At 43.3% G+C, this 27,068-nt stretch overlaps 1 protein-coding gene across 3 annotated transcripts in view; it reads left to right on the top strand.

Annotated features, from left to right (window-relative positions):
- LOC108293548 (endoplasmic reticulum protein SC65-like) overlaps nt 1-26,648 on the top strand; it is a 36,748-nt gene extending 10,100 nt beyond the window's left edge. For 2 of the 3 annotated variants that reach the window (XM_037733620.1, XM_037733621.1), the window contains exons 2-5: nt 1,412-1,436; nt 1,520-1,637; nt 23,416-23,470; nt 23,570-26,648. In XM_037733620.1, the coding sequence (XP_037589548.1) occupies nt 25,363-26,490 (1,128 nt within the window). In that variant the 5' untranslated portion in view covers nt 1,412-1,436; nt 1,520-1,637; nt 23,416-23,470; nt 23,570-25,362 and the 3' untranslated portion in view covers nt 26,491-26,648. Of the gene's footprint in view, nt 1-1,411; nt 1,638-23,415; nt 23,471-23,569 lie in introns of all 3 variants that reach the window. The other variant, XM_037733619.1, reaches the window with a different exon arrangement.
- Nucleotides 26,649-27,068: the final 420 nt, after the last annotated feature.

Here is a 27,068-nt window from a genome sequence, read left to right as displayed (position 1 = left end):
TGAAAATACGAAAGTTAGCTGGGCATAGTGGTTGGCACTTGTAATCCCAACTACTTGGTAGGCTGAGGCAGGAGAATTGCTTGAACCCAGGAGGCAGAAGTTGCAGTGAGCCAAGATCATCCCGCTGTACTCCAGGCTGGGCAGCAGAGCAAGACTCCATCTCAAAAAAAAAAAGAAAGAAAGAAATGCTCCAGCTTAGTAACACACACACCCAAGAGACAGCACCCAATATGATCTCAAAAAATAACTTGGGCATTAGCCTGATGCCCATTTTCCCTACTGGAATCTCTAACATTGGGTTAGAGAGGGTCAATGTCCCACCTGCTGCCCCCATGATGGACTGTCCCAGTGTCTGAGCCAGCGTGAGTGTGAGCAGCAATGGGCTCCACGGACACACACACACGGTGTATGGAAAAGAGAGTGCAAGGACAAATAGCAGGTGCTAAATAGAGACTATCTTTAAATGGGAGGAAAACTGAGTATTTTATGGTCCTAAAGACAAATTGTTAGTGAATAAGTAAAATATTTTGGCTAGAATTCAGTCTTCTCTTTAAGGAAAATTTGCTTCTTATTAGGTAGAAAACCTCCAAAAGGGATGATATTCACAGCAGCAGAACCACAGGTGGATTCAAGGGAGGAAATGACCTTGGAAGGAATCAGGAAGGCAGGAGCCCTGAGAGGCTGCAAGGACACACAGCCTGCCCTGGGTGGTGTGTCCTGTTCAAGATGGGCTTTTTCACATTGATGAGGCAGCCTGGGGCTAGAAAGCCTTTCCTCCCTGCTCCTCCCATTCACCTGCTGCCCCCCGCCCACACCCACACAAGCAGTGGCCCTGCATTATTGATGAGCAACACCAACGTGATGCTGACAATCACTCTGAGTCCTCCTAGTTCCCACTGAGGATCCCCAGGAAGACTTCACCAATGAGCTCAGATGAGGCTGCCCCATGGCATTTGAAGGTCAGGCCACCTGGTTTTGTCTGAGAAAATGTTACTTTCTTAGCTTTATCTTATTGAATTAAAAAAAGATATAACTGTATGTAGCATAGGTGACTTATACCGTGTCCTTGTGGTGGGAATTCTGAGTGAGAATCTGTTCCCCACTGAGGCTTGATTTTAGGCAGCAGGAGAAAATGAGAGCATCAGCCATGCACTGAGAGGCAGAGAGCTGTTTACTCCACAGCTTAATTCTCTCCTTGGGGCAAAATCACTTCATTGCCAAGCCACATGACCTTGAGAGGAAACACCCTCCAGAAAACTTTTTGAGTCCGTTATCCTGTTCTTTTGTGTTCCTTTGACTTGATCACTGTTTCCCATCTGGTCTTCTAATGTCACCAAGTGAAGAAAAGACCTGTGCACTCGGAACGCAGGATGGTCTGCAGCTCACGGTGTTTTTCTTTCTCTCAATATAGGCAGAGGAACCCACCAAGGAAAAAGGTGTGTATTCTGAAGCACTCCTTTGCTAAGGAAAGATCTTCGGTGTGGCAACTGGTGGCAATTCCTAGCTTTTTTCCTCCTAGCTCCCACTGAGGATCACCTGGAAGACCTCTGCAATCTCTGCTCACTGGAAACCGTGCCTCCTGGGGAGCCACTTTTGCGGGAGAACTACTTTGGTTTGAGCTTCCTGACAGAAATGAGGTTTGGACAGTTTGGGGTAAAAATACTGAGTCCATCCAGTAAAGAACCATGACCATCCCCTCCAGTCCCTGGAGGCAGAATTGCCGTTTAGATGGAATAGGGGGGTGTGCATCAGGGCGGGGAGGTATGAAGGAGACAGCCGTGTGGAGTGATTGGGAATGTCTTTGGGATTGTGTGTACATTTACCCAGAAAATTCAGAAAACCTTTCTAAAACATTGTATCACTACTGCACACTTCACATAAATTAACCCATTCATCCTCCACCACAGCTGTACCTGAAAGTAAAATTTTATATCCTCACTCCTCAGGTAGAAAGGGTGCAGACATAAATTTCCCAGGCTCTCAATCTCCTAAATGGAAGAGGCAAATGTGAACTCAGGAGTGGGTGGAGGATTGATGCAGTGGGTTACTATTGTGCATTCACCAGGCGGCCCTGGTATACTCCTCATTATGCTAGGGAGTTCTGGCGTCTATGTGTGCATGTGGAAATATGATAGCCTAGAGAGGTCCCAAACACTGTTGTCATTGTAGGGAGATCTCAAAGGTTGCCTAACCCAGGGCAGGAATAGGTACATTTCACACTGGGCTTTGGTGTGGTCATACATGTGAAACATACAGTGAGCTCACAGGACTTTGGGAGCAGTGGTAGGGTCATTTCTCAGCTCATGGTAAAAAACTGAGAATAATCAGGGACATACTCTATTGTGTTTAATGACAAGATCATCACAAGCCTTAGAAATGCTCCAGTTGGCCAGGTGGGTGAGTCACGACTGTAATACTAGCACTTTGAGAGGCTGAGACAAGTGGATCACTTGAGTCCAGGACTGGAGATCATCCTAGGCAACATGGTGAAACCCTATATCTACTAAAAATAAAAAAAAATTGCTGGGCACAGTGTCTCATGCCTGTAATCCCAGCACTTTGGAAGGCCAAGGTGGGCAGATCACCTGAGGTCAGGAGTTTGAGACCACCCTGACCAACTTGGAGAAACCCCGTCTCTACTAAAAAAAAAAAAACAAAAAATTAGCTGGTGGTGACTCATGCCTGTAATTCCAACTACTTGGGAGGCTGAGATGGGAGAGTTGTTGAACCTGGGAGATAGAGGTTGTGGTGAGCTGAGATCATGCCATTTCACTTCAGCCTGGGCAACAAGAGCAAAACTCTGTCTCAAAAAATAAAAATAAAAGGGTCGGATGCAGTGGTTCACACCTGTAATCCCAGCACTTTGGTAGGCTGAGGTAGGAGGATCATGAGGTCAAGAGATCAAGACCATCCTGGTCAACATGGTGAAACCCCGTCTCTACTAAAAATACAAAAACTAGCTGGGCGTGGTGGCACATGCCTGTAGTCCTGGCTACTTGGGAAGCTGAGGCAAGAGAATTGCTTGAACCCAGGAGGCAGAGGTTGTGGTAAGCCAAGATCGTGCCACTGCACTCCAACCTGGAGAACAAGAGCAAAACTCCATCTCAAACAAATAAAAAAAATAAATTTTGAAAATTGGCTGGGTGTGGTGGTGCACCTGTAATCCCAGCTACCTGGGAATCTGAGTGGGGAGGATCACTTGAGCCCACGAGGTGTGGATGCCAGTGAGCAGAGATTGTGCCACTACACTCCAACCTGGGTGACAAAGACCCTCTATTAAGAAAAATAAATAATAATATAATTAAAATAATTAATAATAATAAAATAATAATGATGCTTTAGTTGAAGAGTAAACACGCCGAAGACTCAGTACCAAATATAATCTCAAGAAACAGCTTGGGTGTTAGCCCCCCACCCATCTCCCCTTCGGGAACCTCCTGCACAGCTGGGTTGGAGAGGGTCAGTTTCCCCACCTGCTGTCCCCATGATGGGCTGTCCCAGTGTCAAAGCCAGTGTGAGTGTGAGCCGCAAGGGACTCCTGACACACATAGACATTGCATTGAGAAGATTGAGTGCAAGGATAGATAGCACTTGCTAAATAGGGGTTATCTTTAAGTGAGATAATAATTGAGTATTTTCAAAATTTTGTTTTATTTCTTTAAAACAAAAGATTAATGAATATATATTTTGGTTAGAATGAAATGTTCTCTCTGAACAAAAGTTGCTTTTTACCAAGCATAACATATTCTAACATGACTGATACACACAGGACCAGCACAGGTGGATTCTAGGGAGGAAATGACCTTCGAAGGACTTAGGAAGAGGTCAGATTAGGAGGCAGGAGCCCTGAGAGGGTGCAGGGACACACAGCCTGCCCTGGGTGATGTGCCCTGTTCAAGTTGGGCTATTTCACATCGATGAGGCAGTCGGGGCTAGGAAGCCTCTCTTCCTGCTCCTCTCCTGTATCTGCTGATGATCACTCTGTGTCTTCCTAGTTGCCAGGGATGAGTTCCAGAAAGATTTCAGCAACAAAAAATCAGATGAGGATGACCCAGGACATTTGAAGGTCAGGCTACCTGGTTTTGTCTGAGAAAAAGTTACTTTCCTAGGTTTATCTTATTGAATTAAAATAATATATGATCATATGTATCATAGGTGACTTATACAGTGTCCTTGGTGGGGAGAATTTCAAGTGAGAGTCTGTTCCCCACTGAGACTTGATTGTCACTCTTTGTCTTCCTAGTTCCCATGGAACTAGGGCATTCTGCAGTCCCTAGTATCAGCTGCCTTCTCTGTATGTGGGGTGAGGTTGTGTGCACAGGGCTGGTGTATGTTGGCCGAGGTTGGTGTATCCCAGAATCCCATTTAACTGGAGGGAGCCTCAAGCCCCTGGCCAGGGCAGCTGCATCACACTCGTTGCAGCAGAGGTGGGAGGGAAGCCAGTTCCAGTGCAGGATGAGCTCAGCAAAGGGAGGGGCTGCCCCAGAGCCCATGTATTCCTTGCAAATCTCCCTTGTGACCCATAAGACATTAGTTTGCTGGTTTCTCTGAGATAGGCTTGGAATTATCAGTCCCAAAGTCTGTGACCTGCCATTCATGGGTGGAGGGATCCTAGCCATGGCTGGTCACTGTGAGGGCAGGGGTCGTGGCCTCCTTGTTCCTTCTCATCCCAGATCTTAGCCCTGGACAGCCCATCTTGGGGCCCCAGTGACGTTCTGATGATATAGCCTAGTGCTGAGATATATCATGAGTGTGAAAAGGCTTACTGCTCACCCTCTGCAGTCTGCTGAGTCTCACACAAATCCAGGTTCCTGTGTGGATTCTGATTCAGGGTCAGGGAGAAGTGTGTGGGCTTCCTCTGTGTTTGCTGTTGTGGTCCTGTGTTATCAGACCTCCTGCTCCTCCCAGGGCCCAGGGGATGGGACTCTGCCTGTGGATCCTTGAGCCTCCCCCTCCCTCTGCATCTGTTTCAGTATCAGGGGTCCAGCCCCCTGAAGGTGCCCGTGTGCGTGCCTGGGCTCAGTGCCTCCTGCAGGACATTTATAGACACTCTCTGTGCATAGGCAACCCTCTCAGAAAGCAGCACGCAGGCCTCAGAGATCTATGGACAGACTCTGGGAAGGCCAGGGGCCCAAGGTCACCCTCCAGCTCTCGAGGAGCCCTCTGAGACCTGCACACTCACCCCAGGGAGCCCCTCCTCCCTCCACCTCTGTGCCCCCCAGGACCTTCGCACCTCAGTCTGTGTTGCAGATTTTTCAAACATCTGGAAGGATCTGGACACAAGACCTCACCCTGGCCCAGAGATCTTGATTGTGACACTTTTGAGGATTTTTAAAGAAATGGCTTGTGTATAGTTGAGGTTTTCTTTTATTTGTTGTGTCAGTATATTTGTCTTGTTACATTATTTTTGTTTTCTTTCACTTGGTGCAAAAGTTATTGTGGTGTTGGCCATTACTTAGAATGGCAAAAACTGCAATAACCTTTGCACCACATTAGCATATATTTGTTGTGGGTTTTATACTAAATAGTAGTTATCTCCTTTTGGTTGCTCTTAGAATATTTTCTCATGAAATGAAACCCACAGTGGGAAATCCCCCTAAGCAGAGGCAGAACTCACTGAATGAGAAAGCAGTCCTTTGGCTGGGCGTGGTGGCTTACTCCTGGAATCCCTGCACTTTGGGAGGCCTTTCGAGACCAGCCTGGCCAATATGGTGAAACCCCGTCTCTACTAAAAACACAAAAATTAGCCGGGCATGGTGGCTCATGCCTGTAATTACAGCTACTGAGGCGGCTGAGGAAAAAGAATCACTTAAACCTGGGAGACGGAGGTTGCAGTGAGCCGAGATTGTGCCAATGCACTCCAGTCTGGGGGACACAGTGAGACTTCTTCTAAAAAAGAAAACAAGAAATAAAAGAGAGAGAGAGAGAGGGAGTCACCACCACAATCTCTCCTCTCTCATATCTTCCTGATTTTGCCTCAATTGGACAAAGTACCAGCAAATTCACTCTGACCCTCTATTGTCACATCAGCATCTTTTGAGTTCTTGTTGTCTGAAATCTGCTCCTTTTTCTGGAAGGGATCATGGTAACAGCATCCTCCGGGTGATTAGTGAGAAGGCAGATGGCAGGTCCTTTCCCGTGGAGCAGTCGGCAAGGCAGGTGTTAGCATCCTGGCTCACCACACCCTCCTTGAGTGTCTTCAGTGTTTTTCTTCGTTTCTTCCTGGCACAGAGTTTTTCCCTCTCAGAGGTGGATTAGATTCTAATTTTCATTTCTTTTTTGTTTCTTTTTTGACGGAGTCTCACTCTGTCACCCAGGCTGGAGGACAATGGCATAATCTCGGCTCACTGCAACCTCTGCCTTCTGGGTTCAAGTGATTCTCCTGCCTCAGTGTCCCAAGCAGCTGGAATTACAGGTGTGCACCTCCATGCCTGGCTGATTTTTATATTTTTAGTAGAGACACGGTTTCACCATGTTGGCCAGGCTGATCTGGAACTCCTGACCTCAGGTGATCTGTGCACCTTGGCCTACCAAAGGGAGATAACAGTCTTGGGATTACAGGCGTGAGCCGCTACGTTTGGCCAATGCTCATTATTCTTTGGAAGAAAAGCTTACGCAGCATTTTTTTTTTTTTTTAAGTTTCAGAAGACATTGGAATGCTTACTGTTCATATTTTCCTCATGCCTTGCTTTGATTGCTCTCTTTCAGGTACCTCAATCACATACACATCAAATCTCAGATTATCTGCAAATTTGGCCACTTTCTCTGGAAGGTGCAAGCTATCATTATGTTGTCTTTAGCTTATATTTCATTGCTGAAGAAATTTTTTGATTGTGTTCTTACTCTTTCTGGAATTTTATCCACTCATTTCCATGTTTCTTTAATACTGATGAATGGTGTCTTTTTGAGCTTTGTATTATTTTCTTAATACCTTCAGCCTCATTACTGAAAAGTCCACATTCCGGCTGATGGCGGTGGCTCATGCTTATAACCCCAGCACTTTGGGAGTCTGAGGCTGGTGGATCACCTGAGCTTGGCAGTCTGAGACCAGACTGACCAACATGGAAAAAAACCCTTCTCTACTAAAAATAGAAAATTAGCTGGGTGTGGCGGTGCATGCCTATAATCCCAGCTCCTCAAGAGGCTGAGGCAGGAGAATCACTTGAACCCAGGAGGCGGAGGTTGCAGTGAGCTGGGATCATTCCATTGCACATAAGTCTGGGCAACAAGAGCAAAACTCTGTCTCAAAAAAAAGAGAAGAAAAGAAAAAGAAAAGCCCACAGTCCAGTGAGTTACAGGGGTGCTCTCCTGTCTCCTCGTGGGTTCACCCTGCACCTGCTCCTCTAGTCCATTAATTATGGTGTCTTTGTATGGTAATTGGCATCAGTATTTTCCCATTGAGGACTTTTCATATGGATTTTGTTTTCATGAATTTTTGATGAGCATTATAATTTAGAAAACCTTTTCCAACCTCATAGAGCTTCTCTGTGGCATTTCTGTGCAATGCTCACAACTGTGACACCTGTTTCCTGGTATTTCCTAGCGCCGTGCTTCTCCCCTTCTCTAAAGGGAGTCTCTTCCCACTCTTCCTCCTGCTTCTCTCTTTGGATCCTGCAGCTGAATTTTGCTCCTCAGTGGATGACCTGTCCTGCAAAGGGACAGCTGCCACCATGTTACTGAATGCAGGATGATTCACTTTAAGTGCATATTCATTTTCAGGATCATTTAGATAATTTTCTTCCTTTTCATTATTTCTTCTCTGACTTATTTATTTTACTTATCTTTATTTATCAGTATTATATTTCATGATGATTAATTTTTAGTTTTTTTCCAGTTTATTTTAGTTATGATTTTCTTTGCTTTTTCGTACTTACATTTGAGTTGTTTTGAGACTTAATTTTCTTTTTTTTTTTAAGAGACTTAATTTTCACCTGATTTTAGATGTATCTATTTTCATGTGATTTGCTGTTTGTTACGGGGGTTTATCTCAAGGTACTGAGTGGCTGTTACTTATTTGGGATCCAGTGGATTCCCAGACATGCGAGGTCACGTCTAACTGGGCTGATAACTCTTTCCCCACACGGCTTTTGTGATTTTCAGGCACAGACAGCAGTGTTGCCACAGTGTACTGTGAATATCACAGGATCCCCACAGATTGTCCTTAAATACTTGCCCATGTTACATTTAAAAGTACTACTTTGGGAATAACTGCTGAAAAGAAAGAACTCTTCATGTTCCTTACTGATAGTTAAGAATGCAGTCCTCATATAAAAGCATGTCAGCCGTATTATGCCCTCAGTCCTCTCGGTGAGCAATTTGAAAACATTCCTAAGCCAAGGCTTTACAGGTATTTCTCCTTATCTGCAGGGTGTTGGTTTCAGGACCCCACAGATGCCAGTATCTGAGAACGCTCAAGTCCCTGATGTAAAGTTGCACAGCATTTGCATATAAGCCATGCTCATGCTCTTGTGGACTTGAAATCATGTCAGATTTCTTCTCATAGCCCGTAGAAGGGAAGTGCTGTGTAAACAGTTTTTGTCCTCTCTGACAGCCCCAATCCCCACCCACCTTGCCTTATGCCTCCCTTCTATGTGACTTTTCCTGAGCTGTATACTTTAATACAAAATAAACCTGTGCATGTATGTAAAGTGCTTTTCTGAGATCTGAGTCATTCTGACAAACCTGAGGGGGATGTTGTGGGAACCCCTGAATTGCTGTCTTTCAGGCAGAAGCCTGGGCAGCTTGGCCACCCCCTTGGTGGCTGGCATCTCAGTGAGGGTAGTGTTGTGGGAGCGAGGGTGTAATCATACACCTGTCAGCCATTCGTACATCATCCTTTGAGAAATGTCTATTCAGGTCCATTGCTCGTTTCTTTTCTTTTTTTTTTTTTTTTAGGTGTGCGTTTAGCTTTATTCGAGACTGTCAGACCGGTGTCCAAAGTTACACCCACACCGTATTAGAGTTCCAGTTGCTGCACTTTTCCTCCCATACTCAGTATTCATTCTTTTAAGTTTTTAGATTTCTGGTAAATGTGTAATGGTGTCTTGTAGTTTAAATTTTCACCTTCCTGAAAAATAATNTTTTTTTTTTTTTTTTAGGTGTGCGTTTAGCTTTAATAGACACTGTCAGACCGTTGTCCAAAGTTACACCCACACCGTATGAGAGTTCCAGTTGCTCCACATTCTCCCCCATACTCAGTATTCATTCTTTTAAGTTTTTAGATTTCTGGTAAATGTGTAATGGTGTCTTGTAGTTTAAATTTTCACCTTCCTGAAAAATAATGATGTTGTCCATCTTTTCATACACATAATGGCCATTTGGATATTCTCTTTTGTGTGGTACTTGTTCAAGCCTTTTGCCCATTCTTTATAAAAATATTTTTGTATTATTTTATTTGTATACATTTTTTATAGATTCTGAATAGACCCCTTTATCAGATAGACAGATAATGATAATATTATCCTTGCTTGTGATTTGCCTGTTCACTTTTTTATTGATATTTTTTGTAAACAAAAAAATGTATTTCCATGCAATCCAATTGTTTTTATCCTTTTATGGTTATTGTGTTTTTATCCTGTTTAAGAAATCTTTGCCTACACTAAAGTCAGGAAGATTCTCTTCTATGTTTTCTTCTAGAAGTTTGATTTTTTAAATTTGATATTTATATTTATGAGCAACCTTGAATAACTTTCATATATGGTGTAAGGTAGAGGTCAAGTGTATTATTAGTTCATTTTCACACTGCTGTTAAAGACATACCTGAAACTATGAGTGAGAACATGCAGTGTTTGATTTTCCGTTCTTGTGTCAGTTTGCTGAGAATGATGGTTTCCAGGTTCATCCATGTCCCTACAAAGGACACGAACTCATCGTTTTTTATGGCTGCATAGTATTCCATGATGTATATGTGCCACCTTTTCCCTGTCCAGCCTATCATCAATGGGCATTTGGGTTGGTTCCAGGTCTTTGCTATAGTAAACAGTGCTGCAGTGAACATTCATGTGCACGTGTCCGTATAGTAGAACGATTTATAATCCTTTGGATATATACCCAGTAATGGGATTGCTGGGTCAAATGTAATTTCTATTTCTAGGTCCTTGATGAATTGCCACACTGTCTTCCATAATGGATGAACTAATTTACACTCCCACCAACAGTGTAAAAGTGTTCCTGTTTCTCCACATCCTCTCCAGCGTCTGTTGTCTCCCGATTTTTTCATGATCGCCATTCTAACTGGTGTGAGATGGTATCTCAATGTGGTTTTGATTTGCATTTCTCTAATGACTAGTGATGATGAGCGTTTATTCATGTTTGATGGCCTCATATATGTCTTCTTTTGTAAAGTGTCTGTTCATATCCTTCACCCACTTTTGAATGGGCTTATTTTTTTTTCTTGTAAATCTGTTTTAGTTCTTTGTAGATTCTGGATATTAGCCCTTTGTCAGATGGGTAGATTGCAAAAATTTTTTCCCATTCAGTTGGTTGCCCATTCACTCTAATGACTGTTCCTTTTGTGATGCAGAAGCTGTGGAGTTTGATTAGGTCCCATTTGTCTATTTTGGCTTTTGTTGCCAATGCTTTTGGTGTTTTGGTCATGAAGTTCTTGCCTACGCCTACGTCCTGAGCCTAGGTTTTCTTCTAGGGTTTTTATGGTGCTAGGTCTTATGTTTAAGTCTTTAATCCATCTGGGGTTTATTTTAGTGTAAGGTGTTGGGAAGGGGTCCAGTTTCTGCTTTCTGCACATGGCTAGCCAGTTTTCCCAACACTATTTATTAAACAGGGACTCCTTTCCCCATTGCTTGTTTTTGTCAGGTTTGTCAAAGATCCGATGGTTGTAGATGTGTGGTGTTGCCTCCGAGGCCTCTGTTCTGTTCCATTGGTCTATATCTCTGTTTTGGTACCAGTACCATGTCTCCAGCTTTGTTCATTTTGCTCAGAATTGACTTGGCTATGCGGGCTCTCTTTTGATTCCATATGAAGTTTAAGGTGGTTTTTTCCAGTTCTGTGAAGAAAGTCATTGATGGGGATAGTGTTGAATCTGTAAATTACTTTGGGCAGTGTGGCCATTTTCATGATATTGATTCTTCCTAACCATGAACATGGACTGTTTCTCCATCTGTTTGTGTCCTCACTTATTTCATTGAGCAGTGGTTTGTAGTTCTCCTTGAAGAGGTCCTTTATGTTCCTTGTTAGTTGTATTCCTAGGTATTTTATTCTCTTTGTAGCAATTGTGAATGGGAGTTCGTTCTTGATTTGGCTCTCTTTAAGTCTGTTATTGGTGTATAGGAATGCATGTGATTTTTGCACATTGATTTTGTATCCTGAGACTTTGCTGAAGTTGCTTATCAGTTTCAGGGGATTTTGGGCTGAGACGATGATGTCTTCTAGATATACAATCATGTCATCTGCAAATAGAGAAAAATTGACTTCCTCCTTTCCTATTTGAACGCCCTTTATTTCTTTTTCTTGCCTGATTGCTCTGGCTGGAACTTCCAATACTATTTTGAATAGGAGTGGTGAGAGAGGACATCCTTGTCTAGTGCCAGATTTCAAAGGGAATACTTTCAGTTTTTGCCCATTCAGTATGATATTGGCTGCTGGTTTGTAATAAACAGCTTTTATTATTTTGAGATACATTCCATCAATACCTAGTTTATTGAGGTTTTTATCATAAGGCACTGTTGAATTTTGTCAAAGGCCTTCTCTGCATCAATTGAGATAATCATGTGGTTTTTGTCTTTGGTTCTGTTTATGTGGTGAATTATGTTTATAGACTTGCGTATGTTGAACCAGCCTTGCATCCCTGGGATGAAGCCTACTTGATCGTGGTGGATAAGCTTTTTGATGTGCTGTTGCAATCGGTTTGCCAGTATTTTATTGAAGATTTTTGCATCGATGTTCATCATGGATATTGGCCTGAAGTTTTCTTTTCTTGCTGAGTCTCTGCCAGGCTTTGGTATCAGGATGATGTTGGTCTCATAAAATGATTTCAGAAGGACTCTCTCTATTTGGATTGTTTGGAATAGTTTCAGAAGGAGTGGTACCAGCTCCTCTTTGTATGTCTGATAGAATTCAGCTGTGAACCCATCTGGACCTGGGCTTTTTTTGGGTGGTAGGCTATTAATTTTTGCCTCAACTTCTGCCCTTGTTATTGGTCTATTCAGGGTTTCAACTTCTTCTGGTTTAGGCTTGGGAGGATGCAAGTGTACAGGAATTTGTCCATTTCTTCCAGGTTTACTAGTTTATGTGCATAGAGTTGTTTGTAATAATCTCTGATGATGGTTTGTATTTCTGCGGAATCTATGGTGATATCTCCTTTATTGTTTTTTATTGCATCTATTTGATTATTCTCTCTTTTCTTTTTTATTAATCTAGCTAGTGGTCTGTCTATTTTGTTGATTTTTTTGAAAAACCAGCTCCTGGATTTATTGATTTTTTGTGTCTCTATCTCCTTCAGCTCTGCTCTGATCTTAGTTATTTCTTGTATTCTGCTAGGTTTTGAGTTTTGTTTTTCTTTTTTTTTTTTATCTTGCTCCTCTAGCTCTTTCAATTTTGATGATAGGGTGTCAATTTTACATCTTTCCTTGCTTCTCATGTGGGCATTTATTGCTATATATTTTCCTCTAGACACTGGTTTAAATGTGTCCCAGAAATTCTGGTATGTTGTGTCATTGTTCTCATTGGTTTCGAAGAACATCTTTATTTCTCCCTTCATTTCATTGTTTGTCCAGTCAACATTTCTGGAGACAGTTGTTCAGTTTCCATGAAGCTGCGCAGTTCTGAGTTAGCTTCTGAATTCTGAGTTCTAACTTGATTGCACTGTGGTCTGAAAGACTGTTTGTCATGATTTCTGTTCTTTTGCATTTGCTGAGGACTGATTTACTTCCAATCATGTGGTCAGTTTTAGAGTAGGTGTGATGTGGTGCTGAGAAGAATGTATATTCTGTGGATTTGGGGTCAAGAGTTCTGTAAATGTCTATTAGGTTTGCTTGGTCCAGTTCTGAGTTCAAGTCCTGAATGTCCTTGTTAATTTTCTGTCTCATTGATCTGTCTAATATTGACAATGAGGTGTCAAACTATCCCAATATTATTATGTGGGAGTCTAAGTCTTTTTGTAAGTCATTAAGAACTTGTTTTATGTTTGTGGATGCTCCTATATTGGGTGCGTATATATTTAGGATCATTAGCTCTTCTTTTTACATTGATTATTTTACCATTATGTAATGTCCTTCTTTGTCTCTTTTGATCTTTGTTGGTTTAAAGTCTATTTTATCTGAGATGAGAATTGCAACTCCTGCTTTTTTTGTTCTTCATTTGCTTAGTAAAACTTCCTCCATCCCTTTATTTTGAGCCTTTGTGTGTCCTTGCATGTGAGATGAGTTTCCTGGATACAGCACACTGATGGCTTTTAGCTTTTTATCCAGTTTGCCAGTCTGTACTTTTGATTGGGCCGTCTAGCCCATTTACATTTAGGATTAATAATGTTATGTGTGAATTTAATCTTGCCATTTTGATGCTAGCTAGCTGTTTTGCCCATTAGTTGATGCAGTTTCTTCATTGTGTTGATGCTCTTTACCATTTGGTATGTTTTTGGAGTGGCTGATACTGGTTGTTCCTTTCTATGTTTAGTGCTTCTTTCAGGAGCTGTTGTAATGCAGGCCTGGTGGTGATGAAATCTCTGAGAACTTGCTGGTTCGTAAAGGATTTTATTTTTCCTTCACTTATGAATCTTAGTTTGGCTGGATGTGAAATTCTGGGTTGAAAGTTCTTTTCTTTAAGGATGTTGAATATTGGCCCCCACTCTCTTCTGGCTTGTAGGGTTTCTGCTGAGAGATCTGCTGTGAGTCTGATGGGCTTCCCTTTGTGGGTAACCTGACCTTTCTCTCTGTCTGCCCTTAGCATTTTCTCCTTCATTTCAACCCTGGTGAATCTGATGATTTTGTGCCTTGGGGTTGCTCTTCTTGAGGATTATCTTTGTGGAGTTCTCTGTATTTCCTGGACTTGAATATTGGCCTGCCTTGCTAGGTTGGGGGAGTTTTCCTGGATAATATTCTGAAAAGTATTTTCCGGATTCATTCTCTCTGTCACATTCAGGTACAACTATCAAAAGTAGATTAGGTCTTTACACATAGTCCCACATTTCTTGGAGTCTTTGTTTATTCCTTTTTACCCTTTTTTCTCTAATCTTGCCTTCTCATTTTATTTCATTGAGTTGATCGTCAACCTCTGATATCCTTTCTTCTGCTTGGCCAATTCAGCTGTTGAAACTTGTGTATGCTTTGCGAAGTTCTCGTGTTGTGTTTTTCAGCTCCATCAATTCACTTATATTCCTCTCTAAGTTGTTTACTCTTGTTAGCATTTCATCAAATCTTTTTTCAAGTTCTTAGTTTCTTTGCAATGGGTTAGAACACGTTCTTTTAGCTCAGAGATGTTTCTTATTACCCACCTTCTGAAGCCTGATTCTGTCAATTCATCACATTCATTCTCCATCCAACCTTGTTCCCTTGCTGGTGGGGAGTTGTGATCTCTTTTAGGAGGAGAGGCATTCTGGTTTTGGGTGATTTCATCCTTTCTGCACTGGTTTCTTTCCATCTTTGTTGATGTATCCACCTGTCTCTTTGTAGTTGTTGACTTTCAGATTGGGTCTCTGAGTGGACATACAGTTTGCTGACGATGAAGTTATTTATTTCTGTTTCTTACTTTTTCTTCTAACATTCAGGCCCCTCTGCTGTAGGACTGCTGAGGTCCACTCCAGGCCCTGCTTGCCTGCGAATCACCTGCAGCAGCTTCAGAGCAGTAAGGGTTGCTGCCAGTTTCTTCTTCTGCCATCTTTGTTCCAGAAGGATACCCGCCAGATGTCAGTCTGAGCTCTCCTTTATGAGGTGACTCTTTGGATATACAGGGGTCAGGGAGCTGTTTGACAAGACAGTCTGTCCTTTACAGGAGTTCAAGTGCTGAGCTGTGAGCTCTGTTGCTCATTCAGGGCAGATACATTTAAGTCTGCTGTAGCAGAACTCATAAATGCCTATTTTTTTCCCAGGTGCTCTGTCCCAGGGAGTTAGGGCCTTTTTTATAGGTTTCTGTTGTGCTGCTGCCTTTTTCAGGGCTGCCCTGCCCAGTGAGGAGGCAACCTAGTCATTGTCTGCCTGCAGAGGCTTTGCTGAGCTGCTGTGGGCTCCACCCAGCTGCCATGTGAACTTCCCTGCAGTCCTGTTTATATGGATACAGTTAGAACTGCCTCGGCAATGGTGGCCCACCTGTACAATGGGGGACTCTCTCTGTAATGGCAGGCTGCCTCAGCAATGGCAGGCTGCCTCAACAATGGTGGACTACCTCCATTGTGGCTGACTTCCTAGGTAATGGCAGATGCCCCTGCCCAACAGAACTGAGCCATCCGAGTTTCAGTTGTGCTTGCTGTGAAACTCTCAATCCAGAGCATTTCAGATTGCTGTTTTCTTGTGGGGTTGGGTCCAGCCAAGCCTGATCACCTGGCTCCCTGCCTCAGAGCCCTTTTTTTTTTTTTCAGTTGAACACGCAACTCTGTCTCCCAGGTGTTCCTGTTGAAAAGGTGCCAGGATCTGTGTGATTTCCCATGTGGTGACCCACTGTGCTGGCTGAGATGGCCACTCTGAGATTCGTGGCGCTTTTTTGCCCAGGAATCTGCTGGCCTGGCTCCCTGTTTCAGTCCCCTTTTTTATCAGTTGAATGGGCAACTCTGTCTCCCAGGAGCTCCAATTGCCAGCTAAAACAGTGCCCAGACCTGTGTATTTTGTACAGAGAACCACCACTCCGGCCAAAACAGCCACACTACTGACCCGTGGGGATCCTCCACCTGGGAATCTCCTGGTCTGTGGGCAATAAAAATCTAACTAGAAATGTGGTGTTCACTCACACTGCTTTCGCTGGGAGCTGCAATCCTGAGCTGCTCCTAATTGGCCATCTTGGATCTGTCCCCATTGCCCATTTCTAATGAGATGATTTGGTTTTGCTGTTGACTGGAGTTTCTTATGTATTCTGGATATCAACTCCTCATGGGATGGATGGTTTACAAATACTTTTTCCCACTCTGTAGGTCATCTCCTCACTCTGTTGACTGTTTCTTTGCTGTGCAGAGACTTTATAACTTGTTTTGTTCCCTTTTGTGTGTTTTTGATTTTATTGCCTATGCTTTTGAGATCTTACCCAGAATCTCAGCCCAGCTCAGACCAACATCCAGAGGAATTTCTCAGTGTTTTCTTCTAGTGGTTTTACACTTTAGGATCCTCCATTAAAGTCTTTAATCCAGTTTGATTGGAGTTTTGCTTATGGCCTAGTTTTTTTCCTCTGCCTTCAAATATTCTATTTTCCCCTCATCATTTATTAATTAAAGAAACTGCCTTTCCCCAGTGTATGTTCTTATTGTCTTTGTTGAAAATGGCTGTGGCCAGTCATGGTGGCTCACACCTGTAATCCCAGCACTTTGGGAGGCCTAGTCAGTCAGGTCACCTGAGGTCAGGAGTTTGAGACCAGCCTGGCCAACATAGCAAAACCCCATCTCTACTAAAAATACAAAAATTATCTGGGCATGATGGTGGACACCTGTAATCCCAACTACTTGGGAGGCTGAGACAGGAAGATTACTTGAACCCAGGAGGCGGAGTTTGCAGGGAGCCAAGATCGTGCCATTGCACTCCAGCCTGGGCAACAGAGTGAGACTCCATCTCAAAAAAAGAAAAAGAAAATGATTTGGCTGTAAATGTGTACTCATCCTTGCATCCTTGAAATCAATTCCACTTGATCATGGCTTTGTGTGTGTGTGTGTGTGTGTGTGTGTGTGTGTGTGTGTGTGTGTGTGGTTGTTGTTGTTCTTTTGAGACAGAGTCTTGCTCTGTCACACCCAGGTTGGAGTGCAGTGGTGTGATCTCAGCTCACTGCAACCTGTGTCTCCTGGGTTCAATATATTCTTCTTCCTCAGCCTCCCAAGTAGCATGGACTACAGGCGTGTGCCACCATGCCCACCTATTTTTTTTTTTTTTATTAGAGGTGGGTTTCATCATGTTGGTCAGGCTGGTCTCAAACACCTGACCTCAAATGATCCAGCCTCCTCAGCCTCCCAAAGTGCTGAGCCACTGTGCCTGGCCCATGGTTTGCTATCTTTTTGATATGTTGATGGATTCTGTTTGGTATTATTTTCTTGGTGATTTTGCATCTATGTTCATCAGGGATATTGGCATGCAGTTATCTATTTTTAATATGTCCTTGTCTGTTTTTATTTTTTCCTTTTTAATCAGGATAATGCTTGCCTTGTAGAATGCATTATGAAGAATTTCCTACACTTTAACATTTTGGAATAGTCTAAGAATGGGTGTAGATTTTGTATAGTATTTGGTAGCAGTCAGCAATGAAGACATAAGGGCTGGGCTTTCTTTGCTAGGAATCCTTATTACTCCTACTCATTATTGTTCTGTGTAGGTTTTCTACTTCTTCCTACTGCAATTTTGTCTACCTTTTTGAAAAAATCCAACTTCTTGTTTAATTGATTTTCTTTTTTCTTGAGACAGTCTCACTCTGTCCTCCAGGCTAGGGTGCAATGGTGCAATTTCAGCTCACTGTGACCTCTGCCTCCTGAGATTAAGCAATTCTCCTGTCTCAGCCTCCCAAGTAGCTGGAATTATAGGCATGCACCACCACACCTGGCTAACTTTTGTATTTTTAGTAGAGACAGGGTTTAATCATGCTGGCCAGGCTGGTCTCAAACTGCTGACCTCAAGTAAGCTTTCCACCTTGGCCTCCCAAAATGTTCAGATTGCTGGCATGAGCCACCAAGCCCAGCCCTTGCTTCATTAAACTTTTGTGTTTTGTTTTTTTTAACTATTTGTTTGTTTCTGATCTGATCTTTATTATTTCTTTCCTTCTTCTAATTTTGGGTTTTGTTTTCCTTGATTCTTGAGGTACATTATTAGGTTATTCAGGCGAAATCTTTCTACTTTGTGATATAGGCATTTATCCCTCTCAGTACTGCTTTTGCTGTATCCCATGGGATTTTTTTGTTTGTTTTTTTCCTTTTTATTTTCCAAGAAAGGTTTTTACTTTCTTTTTTGATTTCTTCACTGATTTCTAATGGTCATCCAGGATCATGTTATTATAATGCCATTAGCTTGGCAAGTTTCCTACATTTCTTTTGTTATTGACTGTGAGCTTTATGCCATTTTGGTCTTAAAAAGTACTTAATGTAAGGCCGGGCGCGGTGGCTCAAGCCTGTAATCCCAGCACTTTGGGAGGCCGAGGCGGGTGGATCACGAGGTCAAGAGATCGAGACCATCCTGGTCAACATGGTGAAACCCCGTCTCTACTAAAAATACAAAAAATTAGCTGGGCATGGTGGCGCGTGCCTGTAATACCAGCTACTCAGGAGGCTGAGGCAGGAGAATTGCCTGAACCCAGGAGGCGGAGGTTGCGGTGAGCCGAGATCGCGCCATTGCACTCCAGCCTGGGTAACAAGAGCGAAACTCCATCTCAAAAAAAAAAAAAAAAAAAGTACTTAATGTAGTTTTTTTGTTTGGTTGGTTGGTTGGTTTGGTTTTGTTTTGTTTTTGAGATGGAGTGTGGTTCTGTCGCCCAAGCAGGCTGGAGTGCAGTGGCAGGATCTCAGCTCACTGCAAACTCCACCTTCTAGGTTCAAGCAATTCTCCAGACTCAGCTTCCCTAGTAGCTGGGATTCCAGGCACCCTCCACCACACCCAGCTAGTTTTTTGTATATTTAGTAGAGATGGGGTTTCATCATATTGGTCAGGCTGGTCTTGAACAGCTGACCTCAATTGATCCACCTGCCTTGACCTCCCTAAGTGCTGGGATTATAAGCGTGAGCAACTGCACCCGGCCTATTTTTTTTCTTTTGAGACAGGATTTCACTCTTTCACCCCTAGGCTGGAGTTTATTGGAGCAATCTGGGCTCACTGCAACCTCTGCTTCCCAGGTTTGAGCCATTCTCATGCCTCAGCCTCCCAAGTAGCTATGATTACAGGAGTGTACCACCACATCCGGCTAATTTTTTACTTTTAGTATAGACAGGATTTCACCATGTTGGCCAGGCTGGTCTTGATCTCCTGACCTCATGTGATCCACCCACCTCAGTTTCCCAAAGTGTTGGGACTGCAGGCATAAGCCACCATACCTGGCCTTGATTTCCATTTTTAAAAAACTTTTTGAGATTTGTTTTGTGCCTAGTGTTGTCTCTCCTGGAGAATGTTTTCTGAGCGGATGAGGAGAATGTGTATCCACAGTTGGTTGATGAAATTTCCTTTACTTATCTGTGAGGTCCATTTGGTCTATATTGGAGTTTAAAGTCTGATATATCTTTGTTGACTTTCTGCCTAGAGGATGTGTCTATTGCTGAAGGGGGTGTCGAAGTCCCATCTGGTATTGTCTTGGGGCCTATCTCTGTCTTTGGCTTGAATGACACTTCCGTTAGTAACTGGTGCTCCTGTGCCAGGTGCATTTATGTTTACAGTTGTTTTACCTTCTTGCTGAATTGATCCTTCTACTATTTTGTAGTAGCCTTTATTGCCTATTTTTGTGGGTTTTTTTTTTTTTTTTTTGGCTTATGTTTTTTTTTTTTTTTTTTTTTTTTTTTATATCTGCACACTTTGGGTAACTTCTTTCATTTTTTATCATCTTCATTGAATCTCACTTCTTCACATTTATCAAAATATCTACTTTGAGGCATGACTCCCATTCTTTGAATCTTTAGATCCAACATATGATCAAGTCTTCCTTCATGTACATTCTAGGAAGTATCCAAATCAGGCCTTCTTACAAGAAAATCTAGGAGGAAAACATAAATCAATGTGTTCAAAAAATGAAATTATGGGGAAAACATTATGTCTTTGTGGTTAAGGAGATTTATCATCGTGAGGTGCTATGGACAAAATAATGCAATTTTATGTGTCATAAATATTAATATATAAACTAATTTTACAATATTACATGTTAAATATTAAATAGTAAAATATTAAATAATCTAAGAAATGTGTTTTTTGAGAAATTGGTGACTTATTTTCTACACCTCTTTCTTGAATTTCAAATTACATTTTGGTTTTAGGTTTTGCTATGTTGCTATGAGCCACTATGCCCAGCCAAAAAAAAGATAATTAAAAACAAAAAGAAAGTGTTCTGCTTACCCTGTTCCTGGGAACTGGGACCAATAAGTCCATCACATTCTAATGTTATAAAAACTGGAAACACGGGCTGGGTGCAATGGATCATGCCTCTAATCCCAGCACTTTGGGAGGCTGAGGCAGCCAAATCACGAGGTCAGGAGATTGAGAGCATCCTGGCTAACATGGTGAAACACCATCTCTGCTAAAAATATAAAACATTAGCCAGGTGCGGTGGTGTGCACCTGTAGTCCCAGCTACTCAGGAGGCTGAGGAGGAGGCAGAGGTTGTAGTGAGCCAAGATTGCACCACGGCACTCCAGCCTGGGCAACAGAGTGAGACTCTGTAGGAAAAAATAAATAAAATAAAATAAAATAAAGGGAGGCATTCTGGAATATTGCATAACTGATTTAATCCTAATGTGAAGTCAAAACAAATTTCCCCAGCAGTTGAGAGAATGCCTTATATACCACAGATACAATTGCTTTGTAGATGCCATGAGGTCTTCCAACAAACTGTGGGCAGTTCTGTTCATGAACTCTCACAGTTCGCCATCCCAGGCACATTTCTGCGGGGTACTTACAATCAAAATGGTCTTTTCATGAAGGCAGTGTGAAACACTATGCATCATCTATACACACTGAGCTGAAAAAATATTGTATTCATAAATTAAGTTGGACATTTTGAAAGGTTAACACAAAATGCTACTTTGCTGTTGATATTCAATAAAAAAAAGAAGACTTCAGGTAATTAAAACATGTGAAGTGAATATTTCTCATTTGGAACCTGTTAAGAAGAATGTAAGCAGACAAGGGCAAGAGATAAATAAGGGAAACAAATGAGTCAAAGTTTTTGTTATGTGGTGGCAAGGGAATGTAACGATATATAGTCTGAGGTCTGAAGTAACGTATTTTTGCAGATAATATAACATTTACATTATACAGTATGTGTTAAATGTATGTATATTACTTAATTTAAATATTAGGCTATCATTTTAAAATATGACTGTTCTATATGTCGGGCTCCAGTTTCGGTTGTTTAGGGCCTCCTTACTGAAATTCTGGCCTACGAACCAGCATGCAGCATGAGTGCTTGCCCACAGTGCAGAATTTCAGGTCCCTTTTAGCCTGACTGAATCAGACCGGCAATGTAATCTGATCTCCAGGGGATTCCTAAGCACACTAAAGTTTGAGAAGCATGAGTTTGGATAACTGCTTTACAGGAAGGTGAACTGCCTCCGAAAAAGTCCTGCGCATTGTTTACTGTCCAAGTCAGTAGTTTCTTGGCTAAATATGAGAGTAATAACTGATTCTACAGAGGGTGTAAGGGTTCGTGGGTCCTCTGTAGCACCTGCATTTCTATCATGAGCAACTAAGGAAAACGCTGAGAATAAAGACAGACTCCATGCCCAACACAACTTGCTTCTGAGCCCTGGTTGCACAACTTTTCCTTTTGTCTAATGGCAGTGTTCTTTTCTCTTTCTTTGTTATTTGCCTATCGAAATTTGATCTGTTGCCGGGGTGCAGAGTTTTTGTAACCTAAACTTTAGAAATTGTTGCAGTGTGATTTTTTTGATTCTTTTGCTGGAATAATCTCAGCTCCTTAGAATTTCTCCAGAATTCTGACCCTGCCTGTAGATACTAGATTTTGAAGCATCTGAATGCTTGTCCCTTCTTACTACCTGACCTCCTGGCTTCTTTGGGACCATCCAGCTAGCGATGTTTGGAAGGAGAGTTGGGGTGTTGGTTCTCTTTTTGGTCCACTCTCAACTGAGGGTACCTCAGATCAGACCTGTATGCTCTCTCTGTGCTGTAACGGATAGCGTGTTGGCCTTCTAGCTGACCTGGTGTGTGTATTTAACAAAAGCAGTACCGCTAGATGACTATCTATCACACCAGACTTCCTGTGCTCCTTGGCTGAGTCAGTCCTTAGGTTACCTGCCTATGATTCCTGCGTCCCTCATTTAACCTCCTGGTTTTAGGCACACCACTTCTGCTAGATAGAGTGTATGGCGGAGTATAAAATTAATTGTGCTTTCTCTTCAGTTTTCATATAGCTGTTAGGGCACTGAAGTACTTTAAGCTTCTTTTTAGTTAACATGGAACTACAAATATGTATTGTTTTTATGATACAAGAAATATTTTTGAGAAGGGTTAAATTATATGGCTTCTGGGTAATAAATACTAATTATCTATTTATCTCTGTAATTATTTTTCCAGTGAAGAGTAAGGCCCTGTGCTGTGTGGTGTGCAGTATAAAGGTGAATTATAAAAGACATGGTCTAGAGCCCCTGGTGCACATAACCGTAATACAGGGAGGCCCCTATATAAGTGCTGTGAAAACAGAAGTGACAAGAAGGGCATTAGGTGTTTGGAGTAGAAAGAAAGTGGACATGGCTTGGTATTTAGGAAAAGGTTCAAAGAAGAGATAGTATCTGAACAGAACGGAAATACTCTAGGGAAATGGCATTTCCAGCCCAGGGCATAGGAAGGGTACAGATGCTAAAGTAGATTTCTGTAAGACGCACCTAGAACCATAATGAACATTTAGGTGAAGTTGAATATATGTGAAGGCCAGCGGTGGAAGACAGGGAAGCCTGAACACAGTGTACTACACATATGAACTGGATCTCTGGAAGGAGCAGAACTGCTAGAGATGAAAGTGGGAGAAAAACAGTGCAAGGATATGAAGTTAGCAACCGAAATCCCTGACTACTAATGATTAGCCGTGGAAAGGTCACAATTAGCAATGAAGAAATGCATATAAAGTCATTCTTTTTTCATTCTGAGTAAGGTTTCTTATTCTTAGGGGAAAAGGATATGCTAAAAGCCAATGGCACCATCGAGTTTATTCTGAACCACATTACCACAGAGACAAAACCAGACATGGGCCATAATTTTGCCAAATGCATCTAATAGATTGAGAATCCAGAAAACCCATTGAATAAACTTTGCAGCTCAGGACAGAGGAAGCAAGTAACAATGATTTCTTGTCCTGAACCAGAAGAGAACAAATAAGATGAACTGAACGGGGAATAGTGTGATGGAGGAAGCACTTTTCCAGGGCTTAAGACAGGGAGTACAGTAAAAACGATGACCCAGTTCGTGATGGGACTTTTGGCAAGTCACTTCAAATTCCTGGGCTTCAGTGTCTTCATCTGTAGAAAGACAATGATCTCTATAATTTTTTCCTAGGTCTAACATTCTCTAAATCTAAGATTCATGTGGAAATGCCTGGTCAATGTAAATACATTATACCTACCTTTCTGCTTCTCTTGAAGGTCACAATGAACAAACAAAATCTGATTGAGAGTCTATGCCAAGCAAGGTGATAAGGTAGGTAGTTCACATTTCTTTCTCAATATAAAAATAATACAATTTATCTTGAATCTTTCTGTTATTTTGATTCACATGGAACCATTGTTGGATACTCAGGTGCTCAGATATTAGCGGCAGAAGTTCAAAGGCAGAATTTCAGAAGAAGCCCCAGTGACCCTAGACTCCTATTAACTGCCTTATGGCCTGTCAGACGGATCAGAGGAGGATGAGAGGAGGACACAAGTTGGAAGCTATGACGTGGGGCATCCTAAGGTGGATCTGTGAGTAGGACATGATGTTGGACATCCAGCAAAATAGTCTAGTCCTAGCCCTGCCTAAGTCCAGGATGCTTAAGCTTCATGTTATGTTTTTGGGTTTTTTTTTTTTTTTTTGGTTCATACTGTAAAAGATTTTAACACAATTTGTGATTAAGACTTTTGCTCTCAAGTGTCAAATAGTTTATGCACCACAGGAAGTGTCTGCCAATCAGATAGTTTCAATGGAATTTTTTTTTTAAAATTCAGTGCCTGTAATCACCTCTAAGTACAATCTTCTGCACAGTCTACTCTGGAAAGAAAACTTGAAAAATGTTTAAAGAGTTGCATTTTCATAAAGCTATTTACAATTAATGCCAACTAAGTAAAATTCCTAAGTGTTTAAATGTCAAGGTAAAGACAACGCTATTTTGTCCTTCAATTTTTATATGGTGGCTTGTGAAGTTTGAGTAGGATAAAGAGAAAGAATCTTTTATTCCCAAAGGCTTTAAAACCCTGCTTTTAGTAGGCACTGTGTGCCTTGTTTTTGTAATCTCAGGTTTTATAGTCTCCTTTATCAATTGTAAAAGGTGTGGGAGGTGAGTTTATATCTTTCAGAAGGGACACTTGGGTCAACAGGTTGAAAGAATTTTGAAAGTTATTTGTATCTTTGCCAGTAACCGCCTTGTGTGAGAATCGCCATAGCTGGTGTATAAACTACCTTTGAATAAGAGGCAGCAAATGGAATTTATCAGGGGACAATGGCCTTTGTTTAGAAGGAGTAACAAAAGATGAATAAAAGGACACAGTCAGTCTTCTGTGTTTAAGTGTCCCATTTTTCCAGATGAGAAAACGGAATAATATTCAATTTGATCATGTGCAGAGGCCTTGAGTACTTGAAGAAGATAAAGAAAGAAGAGAAATGAAAAGGAAGTAAAGCAACCAATATGTTCTTGAACTGTGACTTCAAGCCGCTGCATTTAAAAAACAACCATTACATTTTGTGGGTATATCTGTGAGGCTTATCTATTATGTGTGCAAACACAATCTGATTAATTTTGTTATAAGCTTATCTTGTGTGCTTTTATTACAGGCATCACCTTCAGATGTGGGGCCACTGCAGCTATTAAATCAGGAATATTTAGCTATTATTTGTAATAAATGTCAGCAGGGCTGAACTAAAGGCAGCAGGAAATGTTCAGGGCAGAAAACACACTGACATTCATTCATTCATGCACATTTGTACCACCGGTAGAATTAATCACAAAGAGGGAGGGCAGAGAATGCAATGCATTTATATTACTGGTTTGGCCAATTCTCTTCTTCCTGAATATGAGAGTTATAATGTACAGAAACCAATCTGCTGACAAATAGTCCCATGTGAAGTGCAGGAAGCGAGATTAACTCTCCCAAGCAGGCATGTCTGGGTTTATTGTAGACTGACCCTCTTGCCCACACTGTTCCTGGCCCTCTGAGGCAGCACTGTGGTGTCCTTTCTCCTCTCTAAAAAGAATCTAGCGGCCAGCTCACCTCGGGAGAGCCGGCGGCGCGGCGGGCCTGGCTCGGGCGGCGTGGGGGCTGCTGTGGCTGCTGCTGGGCAGCGTCGGGGCGCAGCAGGAGAAGCACAGCTTCCCGGGCGTCCCGCACGAGGACCTGATGCCGCCGGCCGCCGCCTGCGGGCACGCGCTGGAGCAGTACCAGGGCGCGAGTGGCGCGAGAGCGCGCGCTACCTGGAGGCGGCGCTGCGGCTGCGCCGGCTGCTGCGCGACAGCGATGCCTTCTGCCACGCCCACTGCGGCGGGCCCGCGCCCGCGCCCACGCCCGGTCCCGACGGCGGCCGCGCGGACGAGTGGGCCCGCGAGCTGCGGCTCTTCGGCCGCGTCCCGGAGCGCGCCGCCTGCCCTACCAGTAACTGCACTACGCGCTTTCAAGGCTAACCGGCTGCAGGAGGCGGTGGCGGCGGCCTACACCTTCCTCCAGAGGAACCCGAAGCACGAGCTGACCGCCAAGTATCTCAGCTGCTACCGGGGGATGCTCCACGTCGCCGACGAGTCCCTCATGGACCTAGAGGCCCAGCCCTACGAGGCTGTGTTCCTCCGGGCTGTGAAGCTCTGCAACAGCGGGGATTTCTGCAGCAGCACGGAGGACATGGAGCGGGCCCTGGCAGAGTACCTGGCGGTCTTTGCCCGGTGTCTGGCCGGCTGTGAAGGGGCCCAAGAGCAGGTGGACTTCAGGGACTTCTACCCGGCCATCGCAGATCTCTTTGCAGAGTCCCTGCAGTGCAAGGTGGACTGTGAGGCCAATTTGACCCCCAATGTGGGCGGCTACTTCGTGGACAAGTTCGTGGCCACCGTGTACCACTACCTGCAGTTTGCCTACTACAAGTTGAATGATGTGCGCCAGGCTGCCCGCAGCGCCGCCAGGAACATGCTCTTCGACCCCAAGGACAGCGTCATGCAGCAGAACCTGGTGTATTACCGCTTCCACCGGGCTCGCTGGGGCCTGGAAGAGGAGGACTTCCAGCCCCGGGAGGAGGCCATGCTCTACCACAACCAGACCTCCGAGCTGCGGGAGCTGCTGGAGTTCACCCACATGTACCTGCAGTCAGATGATGAGATGGAACTGGAGGAGACAGAACCACCCCTCGAGCCGGAGGATGCCCCATCTGACACCGAGTTTGAGGGGGAGGGTGACTACGAGAAGAGCATCTATGCTGACTGGTGGCAGGAGCCGGATGCCAAGGGTGATGAGGCTGAGGCTGAGCCAGAGCCTGAACTGGCATGAGAAGGGGGCACCCCATACCCCTCGAGCTGGGGAAGCCTGGGCCCCATGGCCCCACCCTCACCAGCCTGAGCAGCAGCAAGAACTTTTTTTTTTTTTCTGAACATCTTTCTTAAATTAATAGCAAGAACTATTTATTAAAAACCTAAGATGGGGCCGGGCACGGTGGCTCACACCTGTAATCCCAGCACTTTGGGAGGCCAAGGCAGGTGGATCATGAGGTCAGGAGTTCAAGACCAACCTCGCCAAGATAGTGAAACCCCATCTCTACCAAAAATATAAAAAATTAGCCAGGCGTGGTGGTGGGCACCTGTAATCCCAGCTACTCAGGAGGCTGAGGCAGAGAATTGCTTGAACCCAGGAGGCAGAGGTTGCAGTGAGCTGAGACCATGCCACTGCACTCCAGCCTGGGCAACAGAGGGAGACCCCATCTCAAAACAAACAAACAAACAAGATGGACCAGACACGGTGGCTCACGTCTGTAATTCCAGCACTTTGGGAGGCCAAGGTGGGTGGATCACTTGAGGCCGGGAGTTCGGGAGCCTGGCCAACATGGTGAGATGCCCCTTCTCTACTAAAAT

Source organism: Cebus imitator, unplaced genomic scaffold, assembly GCF_001604975.1.
Source record: "Cebus imitator isolate Cc_AM_T3 unplaced genomic scaffold, Cebus_imitator-1.0 Scaffold540, whole genome shotgun sequence".
NCBI lineage: Eukaryota > Metazoa > Chordata > Mammalia > Primates > Cebidae > Cebus > Cebus imitator.
This window is presented reverse-complemented; position numbering and strand designations above follow the sequence as displayed.